Below are 15912 nucleotides of genomic sequence, written 5' to 3' on the forward strand. Positions count from 1 at the left end.
GGGAAGCCAATTAACTTATCTGTATGTTTTGGGAGGTGGGAGGAAATCAGAGTACCTGCATGAAACCCACACAGACATGGGGAGAACATACAAACTCCTTGCAGATGTTGATCTGGCTGGGATTCGAAGATGGGGGTCCAGCACTGCAAGGCGAGAGTGCTAACCACTATGCCACCGTGCTGCCCTTATATATATCCTGCTTAAAGGGAACCCGAAGCAAGAAGTATATGGAGGCTGCCATATTTATTTACTTTTAAACAATACCAGTTGCCTGGCTGATCTATTTGGCTGCAGTAGTGTCTGAATCACTCCAGAAACAAGCATGCAGCTAATCTTGTCAGATCATCTGACAATGTCAGAAACACATGATCTGCTGCATGCTTGTTCAGGGTCAATGGCTAAAAGTATTAGACGCAGAGGATCAGCAGGACAGCCAAGAAACTGGTATTGCTTAATAGGAAATAAATATGGCAGCCTCCATATCCCCCTCGCTTCAGGTTCTCTTTAAAGGAGTCATCAGGCAAGTGAATAGAAAATAAGTGGTACTTACCGGGGGCTTCCTCCAGCCCCAAGCTCCCAGGACGTCCCTCGCCGCAGCTCTGCCCGCAGCCGTTCACCGCAGGTCCGTCCCGGTCCCCGGCGATGACGTCAGAGCGACTTCCAGGTCGCTCTGTACTGCACCTGCGCGAGCGGTGCTGTCAATCACCGCCACATGGGCCGCTGCGGACTGCGCAGGCGCAGTACAGAGCGACCTGGAGGTCTCTCTGACGTCATCGCCGGGGACCAGGACGGACCTGCGGCGAACGGCTGCGGGCAGAGCTGCTGCGAGGGACGTCCTGGGAGCTTGGGGCTGGAGGAAGCCCCCGGTAAGTACCACTTATTTTCTATTAACTTGCCTGATGACTCCTTTAAGCTAAATACTCATAAGTACTCACCAGAGGAAGATGGATCCAGCGACGTCCCCCTTCACACGAGTGTTCAGCAATCCATCTTCTGGCGGCGGGTATGTGTAATGTTACACATCCAGTGTGAATGGGAAGTCAAGCGATCGCGGTACTTTCCCTGGAGTCGTCGGGAATCTCAAAGATCTGATCCACTGTGACAGTCATGATGTTTTTAATGTATGACCAATCCTGATATACAGTAGTAAACTCAGTCCTCAGTTCCCAATCATGTACCTGCATGACTATACAATGTATGACCTATCCTCATATAGTTATCTCAGTCCCTGGGTCCCAAAAATTTACAATATATGCCAAATATAGTAAATTTCTGATATAGTAAACTACTTGGCCCCGTCCCTTGAAATTCACTATAAAGGGATTGTACTGTATATGGAGCCTGCTGTTGTGCAGATGGACAATGTACATTTAGCTCCACCCATGACCACACCCACAATCTGCATGACCATGCCCGCTTTACATGCCGCACAACCACCTGTGGGTGGAAGGGTGGGGGCTGGGGGCGCACTGAGATGGTCTTTGTCCCCGGGCGCCGAAAATCCTAGCTACGCCTCTGGACGTCAGCCGACAGGCGCACCCGATCCAGCCCATAGAGCTGCCCGGAACTCATTGGTCCGGGCAGCGCAGGGCTCTGGCGGGGGGGCCTCTTTCGCCGCTGCGTGCGGGCGATCGCCGCAGAGCGGCGGCGATCAAGCTGTGCGCGCGGCTAGCAAAGTGCTGGCTGCGCGCACAGCACTTTGAATGGGCCAAATCGCCCCACCAGGGCCGGAGAAATCCTCCTGCGCGGCATAGCCCGAGCTCAGCTCGGGCTTACCGCCAGGAAGGTTAAAGTATCTCATCAGTTTATTTTCACCTTGAGTTTAAACAATTATATTTATACTCCTACCCCCAAAAATGACTATAATCAGTGGCAGCCTATTAAGTTTTCCAGAGTTAGAGAAAGGTCAATAGTTTATGTATTTTATCTCTACCTGCCCTTTAAGAGTTGTATTCTAACAGGAAAACTTTTATGGCTGTACTTTGCTTATCAGTGATGTTTACTATATTCCCTCCCGACAAGGTACAGACAAGACAGAAGCTGCCGCTTCCATGCCTAGAAATTAACTCTTCCAGGCAGCAAAATAAAGCAAGTAAAACAGCCTGGTTATTAATGTTTTGCATTTTCCCTACACATGTTTATTTCATTGTGTCACAACCCTATCTAAGCAATGCAGTTTGTATCCAGCATGTCCCACAATAACAAGTGCAGTCATAATGTCCTCTATGTAGCCAGTGTTGCTAGTGCTACCAGCCTACCATATCCTTCCTATAATAAATGTCACCATTATGACCCACAATACAGTAGAGTCCTGGTTATCCAGAAATCCACTAACATCCAGTCTCAACCAACCAGCACAGATCACTGGCAGTACTCTCAATTGGTGAAAGCAAAATTGGTTTGTAGTGGGCACTGCTGTGCTTTTAGGACTGATTCACGCTACAAGAGCTTTTTAAGCACTAGAGATTTTAACATCTCCTGCTAATGCAATGCTATGGGGGATTTTTTAAAGATCACATTTCTCCAGTGTGAGCACTCACATAGGATAACATTAGCAGGAGATTTTAAAATCACAAAGCACTTAGAAAAGTTCTTGTAGTGTGAACTGGCCCTAAGACTGGGTTCCATGGCTCCCCCAAGGTAAATATACTTTTAAGTTCATGCTATGTATATACAGTGGGGTATAGTACTGTATAAGCTAGGCCTATATTTAATATTGAACCTCTGGCAACCAGAAAGCCCACTTATCTGGCATCAGCCAATAGCCATCAGTGCCTGATAACCGAGACTCTACTGTATTGTACCATGTGGAACCATCATGCCCCCCTTACATACCGTATACCAATAAGAAGAGTCACCATTATACACCCATTATAATATATGCAGCAATAAGTCCCTCCATTGCAAGCGTAGCAGCCAACTGCAGGGTCAGCACAGGATCTTGGTGAAATAGACATTCTTATGGGTCATCTCCAGTGGGATGTCACAATACAAGTGCCAAGAGAAAGGAATGGGTATGAACAGTTGCATAGCTAAGGAGCTATGGGCCAGGTGCGAGTTTTACATACGGCGCACCAAAACCTGCCAAGGACAACCACAGTGTCAGAGGTGCAAGCAGGGGATGGGGAACAGCTTGTTAATGATTATTATCACTGGGCTCCTCTGGCCCAAGGGCTCTGGTGTGGTCGCAACCTCTGCACCCCCTACTGCAAGGCCACTGGGTATGAATCCTAAAGTGACAGCAAAGATCTTCTGGTAGAAGATTTGAATATGTCACAGTCCCCAAATTCTGTGCTCACCTCTACAATGGGGTACAGAAACAAGCAGTGGGAAGAGGGAGAAACAGTCTGGTACTCCTGCCAAAAAAATATGGTGCCCTCAAGCCTATCTCCCTTGTTATGCTCAGAAATGATTCTATTTTTAAAGGACTTACGAGGCCAACTACGTGAAAAAAGTTAATTACCTGCCTCTAAGTTTCAGGCACGGAGGACGCCGTCCGCGCCCTCCGTGCAGCGCCGCCGGGTCCCCCGCTCATTATCCCCCCCGGGCCGGCTCCCGACCCCACGGCCCGGGTCGGGCTCTCCTTCCCCTCCAAAGATGGCCGCTTCCTCTGGCCGCGGCTGCGCAGTCCGCCTGGCCGCGAATGCGGCTGCGCAGCTCTAGGGCCAACTCCTCCGATCCACGCTACTAAGGAGAGCCCGACCCGGGCCGTGGGGTCGGGAGCCGGCCCGGGGGGGATAATGAGCGGGGGACCCGGCGGCGCTGCACAGAGGGCGCGGACGGCGTCCTCCGTGCGTGAAACTTAGAGGCAGGTAATTAACTCTTTTTACGTAGTTGGCCTCGTAAGTCCTTTAAAGGACAACTGAGGTGACATGTGACATGAGGAGATAGTCATACAGTGCCAAGCACACAAATAACTAGACTGTGTTCCTTTTTTTCTTTCTCTGACCGAAAGAGTTAATCAGGTATGTAAGCGATAGTTATTGTCCGGGTAGGACTGGGTCAGACTATAGCATAACCCTCAGTAATTACAGCCATAGAACACTTTCCTGTCAGCAAATGGCTTCTGAGAGCAGGAAAGAGATAAAACACGGTCAATAATTCATAGATTTGAGCTCTGGCATACTTCAATGAAGGTGTCATTGAGCAGACACAATAAAACAGTAAAAACTGAAAAACTAGATTAAAATATAAAATAAAACTGTGATATCTAAAAAAAAAAAAAGTCAGAAGGAGGATAGATACAATTGTTTTTCTCATCAGTTTATTTTCACCTCGGATGTCTTTTAATATGTTGAAAGGCTTTTAGAGATTGACCTATGCACTTGTGTGGCAGCAGCATTGGATATGGATTATGGATATGGCCGGATTCACAGTGGTCAGCTGGTTAACTCACGCGATATGCTGAGTGTGAACTGTACTAGAGACTGGCCTGCATGTTAGAATAACATAATCAGTTACAACACAGAGGTGTGAACAGGCCCATAGAACTGTATGGGCAGAGAGCTGACATGTAGAATGATTCTGTAACGCAACTGAGCACTGTGAATTAGTATTACAAGTTGTATACACAACATTCTGGTGAGTTGATGATCGCTCTCCAGTGGACTCAATGCGATTATGTTATGAAACCCATAAGACTCACTGCACTGATCTGTGAGATGGCAGCAACATCACCCAGGTTCTTCTTCATATCTTCATATGAGAGGTCAGACTGAGGAGAGAAAAGACCACCTGATTATAAAACTAAACAAACAGGCCTGAATTTCCTGTGCATGTCTATCTTCAGGGAGGCATTGCATATGGGGTTATAAAATCATTAAATCAGGTCAGGAGAGTGTAATGACATAAATGAGAGTGGCCTTCATGTGGCCACCCCTCCCCCCAGACCCCCAGATGCCCGCCCCCCTTCCAGGAGAAATGAGTATAGGATATACCCCTTACACATTTCCACAAAGGGTTAAATGAAATAAAAACATGACAATGAAAAAAGTATTTTATTATTCTTAATTAACCAGAAATACATACCTGTACTTTTAAAAAAAAAATTCCCACACCAATATCCTCGGAAATGATCCCACGACAGTATCCTCTAATGTTGCGAGCTTGATTGAAGATCTCCGCTGACGCGCCCCCGCCACCACACAACGCCGACACCCCCCCCCCCCCCCCCTGTGCTTCTCTAGCTATACTGAGTATAGCTAGAGCTAAAAAGCATCTTTGAATTTGGCTCCAAGGAGCCCCATTGGTCTATTAACAGACCAATGGGGTGCCTCCTGATACCCATTGGTCTGTTATTAGACCAATGGGGAGCCTTGGAGCTCCGCCGTCCCTCCTGCGCAGCTTTCCACACTTCTCCCCGCATACTGAATCTATAGCGCTCACTCATGCTGTCACCCTGGAGCACCCATAGCACCCAGGGTGACAGGGTGGGTTGGCGCTATAGATACGGTAAGCAGGGAGAAGTGCGGAAAGCCGCGCAGGAGGGACGATGGAGCGGCTCTGGGGGGCTCTTCTTAAAGGGGACTGCCAGATGCCACTATGACACCCCCCCCCCCCCCGGGAGTCATCGCCCCCGCCTCCACCTGGGGCAAGGGAGGCAGGGAAGAGCCTTTTGTCCATAGATTGGACAAGGGCTCCAGGGGGGAGGGGCGGCCAAGCCCCTTGCCCCCCCCATACCATGGACCATGCGGGCTTGTATAGCTCAGGGTGCGAAAGCCCCACTCGGCCGGGGCTCCGCATTCTGGCTATCCCAGCCTGCATGGGCGACAAGGGGTTAAAGAGGCTCAGGAGGGGGGCCCCACGTCATTTAAATAACAAAAAACAAACAATAAGCAAACATTTATGAATATTTATTATTTTATTTTTTATTTATTTATGTAAAATAACAAATGGTGCACGGAGCCGCCACTACAGTGTTCAAAACGCTATTTAACGGTTTAACATTAAAACGCTATTTAACGTTTTAACATTAAAACGACAGGAAAGGAACTTTAAACTCTCAAAAACGAAAAATATTGTTTTTTATACAAACGATAAACATCGTTTTTTTTTGTTAAAACGATAAATACCGTTTTTTGTTAAAACGATAAACACCGTTTTAGTAAAATGATAAATATCGTTTTTAAAAAAATATCGTGCATAACCAGGCGCCATTATTTGGCTGGCGCCATTTTTAACTGGACGCTGAATAGTATAGCCAGCTTACAGGGTGCGGCTGATAATGATGTTACTTACACTCCACTTATGAGAGTCCCAGGCATTAAACCAACCAGTGAAAGTTTGGGGTTCATGTCCTTGCTTCACGGTTATTATGGGTGTTGACGGGTCACGCCCTGCAGGGTGCGATTTCAGATACTCTTTGGCAGACGTCAGTGATTCTGTTCTTTCATATTCATTGGATGATTTACCAATCCAAAGGAAAATCTGATTAAAAACAAATATACATTTTTAGATTTTACATCTATAAGAAAATATAAATCCACTCAGTGGAGTTCTTGCATAGCTAGTTTCATGTCTTCTATACTAAGGTAAATGTGGTGTATACCTCCCAACTTTGTGAGTGAAGAAAAAGGGACACTCTAAGACATGCCCCTGCCACACCTCTAATCATGCCCAGCCACACCCCCTAGTCATGCAGATCACAAAGAACTCATAAGCAAAATATGTTGTTTTATCATTCCAACCACACTGGTAACTTCTATTGTCATTAGTTTTATTTTATAATATAATTGGAAAGTAAGAAATATATTGATTTAAAGGATGGAAATAAAGTTTAGTCAATTCAAAACATTTTTAAGGGAAAAAAATCATATAGTTACACAGATCTGTACATCAGCTCTGAAAGAGGAACAAATGAGGAAATAAGAGGGACAGAGGGTCTCGGTTCCCAAAGAGTGACCGTCCCTCCAAACAGTTGGGAGCTATGGTGGTGTATTGAATAAGCTCACAAAAATATACAGCAATACTTTGATAGATATATTCATTTGGATCAGCTAAACTGTACTATGGGGAGGGGAGAGGAAGAAAACCAGGAGGCTACCCACTGAGGATGGGGGGGGGGGGGAAGAGTTAAAAGCTGCAGAAAAAAAATCCATTATTGGCGATGTTGTTGAGGGGCCGTGTTTGTACAGATTGTCCCCTGATCTGAAGAATGGATTGGCCGATAAATTGCAACTAAGAAGATTACAGATATAAGCTGGCCCGATTTGGCGACAATCGAATGACTATGGAATGGGTGTCCTAAAACACTGCTAGATGATGATTTGTATGACATGGTTTCTCTATAATAAGTTGCTCCATCCACATCCTCATGCCTCCACATTCATATGAATTTGCTTTCTCAGTCCAAGCTCACAAGTTTACTGAATATTATTATTATTATTATATAGCACCGACATCTTACGCAGCGCTGTACATAGTAGATAGTCTTATCACTAACTGTCCCTCAGAGGGGCCCATAATCCAATCCCTACCATTGTCATATGTCTATGTATGTATCATCATGTAGTCTATGTATGTATGTCTATGTATGTATCATGTAGGGGGAAGCCAATTAACTTATCTGTTTTTTCATGGAATGTGGGAGGAAACCGGAGTGCCCGGAGAAAACCCACGTAGACATGGGAAGAATATACTGTATATACTCGAGTATAAGTCTAGAAATTTAGGTCTGACTGACTAAATAAAAGTATAGGGGTGGACTTATACATGAGTCACGGGCAGCACTGAGCAAGTAATGTGTGTACATTTAGTGACATTCCCATTTGCAGCAATTTACCCAGTAGTAAGTGACACTTTCTTGATAAAAGGAATGCCAAGAAAGCACAGGTCTGAAAGTCCTGCCTACAGCAATTAACAAGGAAGTGGCAGGGGGGGAAATACTGGGCTGCAGCAAGGGGAGTGAATTGCTGCACTTGGGGGCATAGAGGAGTTATTGGCTACACTTAAGAGACAGGAGGGGTTAATGGCTGCAATACTCTATGCACTGCAGTCATTAATCCCTCCTGGGCCCCAAGTGCAGTTGTTAATTCTTCCTGGTCCCTAACTGTACTGAGTAAACTTATACTTGAGTCAATAAAAAATTCCAGCTTAAGAAGATCAAATATTGGAGTCGACTTATACATCAGGTCGACTTGTATTCGAGTATCTACAGTACAAACGCTGTGCAGATGTTGACCTGGCTGGGAACCAGCGCTGCAAGGCGAGAGTGCTAACCACTAGGCCACTGTGCTGTCCACATTCTGAAGAGATTTCAGGTGGGCACATTTGTCCAACCAATTGGTGATCACAGTTACCTCTTCCCAGGTGTCCAGCAGCATCACATCATCCTCGTCAAGATCACTCTGATCAAACTCCACCACTTCTGTCATGATGAACCGACCTGTCTGATTGGAGCATTCAAACAGACGGGGTTTATACCGAACCACAGCCTCCTGGAATCTAGACACACCAAGCAAAACATTTAATATGTTAATAAAATGTTATAAATATTGTGCAAATGTCTTTGTTTAATCCCTTCCCACCACTAACAAATATGAATGTTCTGCTGTGCATACCTTTGCCATTCCTACTGTACACCAGTCCAGCTGTTCAGAAATAATTTGGCCCAGTTTGCACAATGTGACAGATGTGGACTGACAAAAGGGGATTTCATCTAAATGAGCTGGAATTGTCTTAAAATTAGGAAATTCAAATAAGCCATGTACCCCAAATATATGCAGTCCGAAAAATTGCTAGTTGGGAGCAAAAGATGACTGGAGTCTGATCAAATACAAAAACATTTTCTGAAGATATTTATTTTATCTTATGGTAATTAAGTAATAAAACAAAAAAATACATTGAATAGTAAATAATTTATACAACAATAAATGTGTATAGTATTATTTTATTTTTATTATTACCGTTACTACAATGAATAATAATAGTTCATATTGATAACAATAATATTAGTGGAAAAATGAAAAAAAAGCATTTAACTACTAGGCGACCGCCTCCCGCCAATTGGCGTGAGCGCGGCAGCAGCCCCAGGACCGCCTAATGCCAATTGGCGTGCAGTCCTGGGGGCATGTTTTGCTGGAGATCACACACAGCGATACTCCTGCATCTCAGCTTGAATGATGGAGCCCTGCTCCGTCATCAGTCTCCCAGTGGCGATCACCGCTAGGAGACTGTTAGACGGCGAAACACTATTTACACTGTACAGCGCTGCAATCTACGGCAGCGATGTACTGGGGACAGCCGTGTGACACAGCTGTCCCCCTGGCAGGATCAGGAGTGATCGGCTATCATAGGCTGATGCCTATGACAGACGATCAGAGCGATTGGCTGACAGACAAGACAAGACAAGACAAATAACATTTATATTGCGCTTTTCTCCTTGCGGACTCAAGCAGCAGCCACAAGGGCGCGCTCTATTGGCAGTAGCAGTGTAAGGGAGACTTGCCAAAGGTCTCCTACTGAATTAGTGCTGGCTTACTGAACAGGCAGAGCCGAGATTCGAACCCTGGTCTCCTGTGTCAGAGGCAGAGCCCTTAACCAGTACACCATCAGCCAACTGCCAGGGGGAGGAAGGGCGGGCCTAGTGAGGAAAATAAATAACTATAAGTAAATAAATAAATAAACATGCTGGAGGGGATCACACCTCACCAACAGAAAGCTCTGTTGGTGGGCAGAAAAGTAGGGGGGGGAGGGGGGGGGGGAATCACTTGCGTGCTGAGTTGTATGGCCCTGCAGCAAGGCCTTAAAGCTGCAGCGGCCTATTTTGTAAAAAAATGGCCTGGTCACTAGGGGGGTTTAAGCCCAGGGTCCTCAAGAGGTTAATTCCAAAGGTTTGTTTGCTGTGGTTTTTTTTACTTATTTACGGCGTGGAGGTAAATATTTTACATCCTCTCAAGTTTGCCTCAGGCAGCAAAGAGTCTACTCTAGAACCTGTCCTATCCTTTGGAGAATATGTGTAAATTAGGATTGATCCATTATTGTATATAAATGCTTTTCAAACATGTCTTGATATTATAATTAACTATCAGGTCTGTTTATATATGATTTATCATTATTGTATTACTACTACTATTGTATGGGCTGAGAAGCTGTGGCCTAGACTGAGCATCGGCGTGCAGATCCTAGATATGACACTAGAGGGTGCTATACTAAAGTAAAGCTGAATGTTTAATCACTTCAACTCTGAATAACATAAGCAGACATTTTTATTTTCCCTTTCTTTCAGCTACTTATGACTGATTGTATAGAATAAGAGCCAGTTTCCACTGTGCTTTGCTTGCGCCTTGTGAGACGCAATGCTGACACGGCTGTGATGCAAGACGCATCCACATCCCTCTAGCTGTGCAATGCACCAGTATAGGGATTTGCTTGCGCAATGAGTTTAAATGCAGCATGTTGCCCATTTTTTCCCTGCATGGTCAGCAGCCGACTGGGTTACCCCATTCAAATTCACATGTGGGGAAAGACTGCAAAGTCGCATCAATAGAAACAGGCCCTAAAACTATTATTTTGTGCTTAAAGAGAACCAGATATGAAATGAAGGAAAGGTTTATACATACCTGGGGCTTCCTCCAGCCCCATACGCACGGATCGCTCCCACGCCGCCGTCCTCCGCTGCTTGGATCCGCCGGTACCCGGGTCCCGTCATTACCGCGAGTCGGCCAGTCGGCCGGCTGGACAGGGGCTCCCTCCATATACCTATGCGTGCGGCTGCATACTGCGCAGCCGCATGCGTAAAGGGTATGGAGGGAGCCCCTGTGTATGCAGACAATTGGCCACGTCCGCCGGAAGTGACAGGACCCGGTACCGCCGATGCAGGAAGTGGAGGATGACGGCGTGGGAGCGATCCAGGCTTATGGGGCTGGAAGAAGCCCCAGGTATGTATAAATCCTTTTCCTATTTTAGCTGGCCATTCGTCTCTGGTTCCCTTTAAGATTTTCTTAAAACAGCTAGTCTGTGGGCTACCAATATGGTGATTATCTGACACAGCTGGTCAACTGGTTTACCGACTGGTGTCTTATACTGTTCAAAAAACCCTGAGCGTGGCCCCTTCCAGCTATGAAGTCTCACTCCTTTTGTTAAAACTAGAAGGTTTTTAATCTACTTACCAGGGCAAGATTATAAGGCACTGTAGGCATGTGCCTACGGGCGCCTGATGGTGGAAAGGTGCCTCACTCCTCTCCCCACGCTGCGCACCTTTTTCCCTAAGTCCTTGATGAGAGTGTTAAAGAGAGATTGCTCACCATGCTCTCGGCATTTCACTGACAAGATCTTACTTCAGTCAGAGGCATCTCTAGCTACTTAATACCGAGGCTCTTCTAGCTACCTAATACTTGTGGGCACCTCTAGCTACCTAATATTGAGGGTACTTCTGGCACAGTGTTGCCAACTCATCCCTTTAAAGAGAACCCGAGGTGGCATTGTATTACGTTAGTGGGGCACAGAGGCTGGTTGGGCACACTAACACCAGCCTCTGTTGCCCCATCGTGTGTCTCAAAGACCCCCCTGCTCGCTGCTATACTCCCCGCAGTGCTGGCGACACGCAGCGTGTCGCCAGCACAATGTTTACTCTAGCGCTGTCTGTCAGCGCCGCTCCCCCGCCACCTCCGCATCGCCGCTACCCGCCCTCGTCCCTTCCCTCCAATCAGCGGGAGGGAAGGGACGAGGGTGGGTAGCGGCGATGCGGAGGAGGCGGGGGAGCGGCGCTGACAGACAGCGCTAGAGTAAACATTGTGCTGGCGACACGCTGCGTGTGGGGAGTATAGCGGCGAGCAGGGGGGTCTTTGAGACACACGATGGGGCAACAGAGGCTGGTGTTAGTGTGCCCAACCAGCCTCTGTGCCCCACTAACGTAATACAATGCCATCTCGGGTTCTCTTTAATTACTGACATATCTAAGTTATACAGGTTCTGGGGCTTAACTGCATCTACCTAGCCCCAAAACCTGTATAATTCATATGTGTCAGTAATTAAAGGGATGAGTTGGCAACACTGTTCTGGCAGTCTAATGCTAAGAGGCACATGTAGGTACCTATGATGGGCGAGTGAAGTAAGGGAGAGGTGACAGCTGGGACAGCCAACACAGTTGCGCTGCACCTTGGTTGGAGTTTGTAAGTTCATGGAGGTGCCAGGACATCTGTGCCTATAGGCTCCTGTGAGGTAAATCTGGGCCTGCTAGTTATGTAATAGGAAGAGAGCCCTCTTGCACACACTTTGCAATTGTTGTGTAAAGGAGCATACACAAATCCAATTTTTATTGGACAATTATTGGCCACTTTTACCTCTTCCATGTATGTAACACTATAAAATGCTTTGTAAGGGCTGGAACCCACAGGAGCGCTTTTGGCAGCGTTTTGGCAGCACTGCGATACGCTAGCAGTTTGCCAAAACGCTGGGCTAATGTTAATGGATGGGGCAACTTCCACAGGAGCGTTTGCGTTTCTCAGAAACGCAAACGCAGGACATGCAGCATTTTGGGAGCGTTAGCGCTTCAATGTAAAGTATTGAACCGCTAGCGGAAACGCTCAGCAAAACCTAAACTGAGCGGTTTTGCTAGCGTTTTGCGGTTCAGCACACTGTAACAAAATGAAAAATAATTCACAGGACCAATCAGGATAAAAACGCAAAACGCAAAACGCTAGGCACCCGCTGGGGAAAAAAATACAATGTTGCAAAACACGACCAAAAACGCGCATGAATCTGCTTGCAAACCGCTCAGACAAAACGCTAGCGGTTGCGTTTTGCGTTTGCGGTTTTCAGTGGGTTCCAGGCCTTATTGTTATGTTATATACTGCTGCCTTTAGAGGGCATAGTTCCTTTAAGACTGCAGAGAATTCTGGAAGAGAGGGTGGAGTGAGCAGAGGCTTCTGGGAGCTGAGAAGTGGCTGGTGTGGTGTGTCTTCAGCCTCTCAGAGAGTTCTGGAGTGACTGGAACTAATTTTAAGGCCTAAATCCATCAGACTAGCACACAATTGACTGCTACATGTGAAGAAGGGATCCTGTGGCATATATTTCTGCACACTGAGCTCCTGCTGACCCTGGTGGAACAATACAGCTGCCAGATCAGAGCTGGGAGAACTTGGGAGATTGGTGGAGTCTGGATTGTACAAGCCGTGTGGACTTCAGGAGGACCATTTCAACTGAGTTACAAAGATTGTGAATCTCAGTCTCTCTCCTCAGAACTGCTGGCCTGCGAGTTCTGCACCTGCTGAGTGACCATTATCAGGGATTGCCCCCTGCACCTCATGGAGGTGGCAAAATTGGACATTCATTGGTCAATCAAAATTGGATGTGTGTATGGTACACACCCTCAGGAAGTGATACCTGGGCATCTTCCCATAAATGTCCAAGATCTATGAACATGAGGAGTAAGGCCCAGTGCACACCAAAAACCTCTAGCAGACCTGCAAACGTTAGAGGTTTTTGAAGCAAATTTCAGAGCGATTCTAGGCATGTTTTCTAAACATGCCTAGCGTTTTTTTGGAGCGTTTTTGTGTAGCACATTTCATATATTGTTATTGTAAAGCTGTTACTGAACAGCTTCTGTAACAAAAACGCCTGGAAAACCGCTCTGATCTAGCATTTTTCAGAGCTGTTTTCCACTTTCCTATACTTTAACATTGAGGCAGAAAGGCTTCAGAAATCTAAAAAATGCTGCAGCCCCTTAGTTTGCGTTTGTGGAAAAAACGAACCACTCTGGTGTGCACCATCCCATTCACTTTCATTGGCCAAGCGGTTTTCCCCCTGCAAGCGTTTTAAAAAACGATCCAAAACGGCTCTGGTGTGTACCAGCCCTGATTCAGCTCACCAGCAGCCTACTTAAAGAGACCCTGTAACAACAACAAAATGTCCCCTGGGGGGTACTCACCTCGGGAGTGGGAAGCCTCAGGGTCCCAATGAGGCTTCCCCCTCCCCTGTAGCTGCAGGCAGTCCAGAGCTGGCTCCCCCGAAGTGTCCCGGAATCCTCCCTCGACAAGGCTGACAAGTGCTTATCGCTTGATGATTTATTTACCTTTCCTGGCTCCAGCGGGGGCGCTGTTGTGGCTCTCCGCACAGAGATAGGCGAAAATAGCTGATCTCCGTCGCGTCCGCTCTACTGCGCAGGTGACTTGCGCCTGTGCATTTGAGTGGCCCGACAGCGATCGCTTATTTCCGCCTATCTCCGAGGCGGAGAGCCGATACTGCGCCTGCGCTGTAGCCTGGGAGGTAAATATTTACATCTCCGCCGTTCCAGGAGGATTTTCTCCACCACCGTGGGACAGAGGAGGACAGGGGGAGGTTTTTCACATTACAGGTTTTCTTTAAAATCTTGAGGATCACAGTGTTAAACCCCCCCCCCCCCCCCCCCCCCAAAAAGACCAGGCCATTTTTTTTAAATAGGACAATGCAGCTTTAAGGCCAAGCTGCAGGGCCGCACAACACAGCACACAAGTGATTCCCCCTTCCCCCCCTTTTCTCACCACCAACAGAGCTTTCCGCTCTCCCAGTGTTTATTTTTTTAAAATAAATATCTATGTGTTTTTGTTTTGAATAAATGTGTCATTTTTTTGTTTTGTTTTGTTCTCCCCAGCCCGCCCTCCCTCGCCCGCCAGCCAATCCCTGTGATCAGCTGTCATAGGCTTCAGCCTATGACAGCCGATCACCCCTGAGCCTCTGGAGATTGCAACGCTGTACATGGTAATTAGACAGCGGTTTCACCATCTAACAAACTCCAAGCTCCATCTACCAAGCTTTTGTAGGAGATCGTGCGCATGCTTGGTCCAAGCAGGAGATGCGTGCGCGCGATCTCCTACAAAAGCACGCCCCAGGACTTTACGCCAGTCCTGGGGCTGCCACCGCGGCCACGCCCATCGGCGTGACGAAGTCGGAAATAGGTTTTAAACAGTGATATCAGTTTTGGGTGGACCAATACTGAACATGCGATAGTAATCATTTTGGACATTTATCACAGCCTGCTGCCATTAGTTCTCATAAAAGTTTTCAGACATTATAAGACAAAATCCCACCATATAGAAAATGTTGGTCATGCACCCTACATCTGCTATATATGCAACTTTGATATTTTCCACGTATAAGCAAGGAAGGCTAGAAATCTCAGGTATATCTGCTGTTTCTAAAGCAGAAAACAGGCGTGGTTACACATACATTACTTTTGTGCATACTATGACAACCTGACATAAACAAACCTTACATAGTACAACTATAAAACTGCACAACTATGTAAAAGGTTTCAACCTGCATGAAGAAGAGACAGTGAAAATAAAGCCTTATCTGTGATCATTTTAGGAGACAGTATCATCGACAACCTAGGGGTATCATCCTATTCACCCATTAATTATACCAAGATGTTTGCGCTCAATACGGTACCCTGATAATACGGTATTTGGTAATGTCCAGCAACAATTCAGTTCCAATGCTTTTGGCACTTTAGTTGTCCACTGGAATGTGTGGCAATTTTCCTCAGAGTAAAAACAGAAGATAAAATCTTCACCTGTTCCTTTCAGAACTGGAAGGAAGTGGGTTGGGTCAGGTGATCTGCTCTATGCTGGGGAAGTAACTCTACTGACAACAAAAAGCTAGAATATGTACAGGTGTGTCGTGTAATGCAAAGTCACAAGCATTACAAATGGGAGACTGAGCTACAGCTTTGATTTAAAGAGGAACTGTAGTGAAAATAAGACAGAAAAATTGCTTATTGTTTACAGTATTCATTAAGGGCTCGTTCACATTGTGCAATTCCCGCTAACTGCAAACTGCTAGCGGTTTTTAAAACAGCTTAGCTCATGTTATCCTATAGCAGTGTTAACAGGCGTTTTGCAATTATCGATAATCGCAAATGTGTTACCTGCAGCGTTTTGGTGGCGATTCTTAAGCAATCGCGATTAGCATGTATAGAACCGCTAATCGCGCTCT

General features: G+C 46.4%; 1 protein-coding gene across 1 annotated transcript in view; it reads right to left on the reverse strand.

Annotated features, from left to right (window-relative positions):
* Nucleotides 1-15912, reverse strand: part of LOC137518298 (villin-1-like) — a 135011-nt gene that overhangs the window by 14228 nt on the left and 104871 nt on the right. The window contains exons 16-18 of the mRNA XM_068235959.1: nucleotides 8298-8442; nucleotides 6238-6426; nucleotides 4646-4714 (exon numbers count right to left, since the gene is read on the reverse strand). Coding sequence (XP_068092060.1) covers nucleotides 4646-4714; nucleotides 6238-6426; nucleotides 8298-8442 — 403 coding nt within the window. The remainder of the gene's footprint in view (nucleotides 1-4645; nucleotides 4715-6237; nucleotides 6427-8297; nucleotides 8443-15912) is intronic.

This window comes from Hyperolius riggenbachi, chromosome 5 (assembly GCF_040937935.1).
Source record: "Hyperolius riggenbachi isolate aHypRig1 chromosome 5, aHypRig1.pri, whole genome shotgun sequence".
NCBI lineage: Eukaryota > Metazoa > Chordata > Amphibia > Anura > Hyperoliidae > Hyperolius > Hyperolius riggenbachi.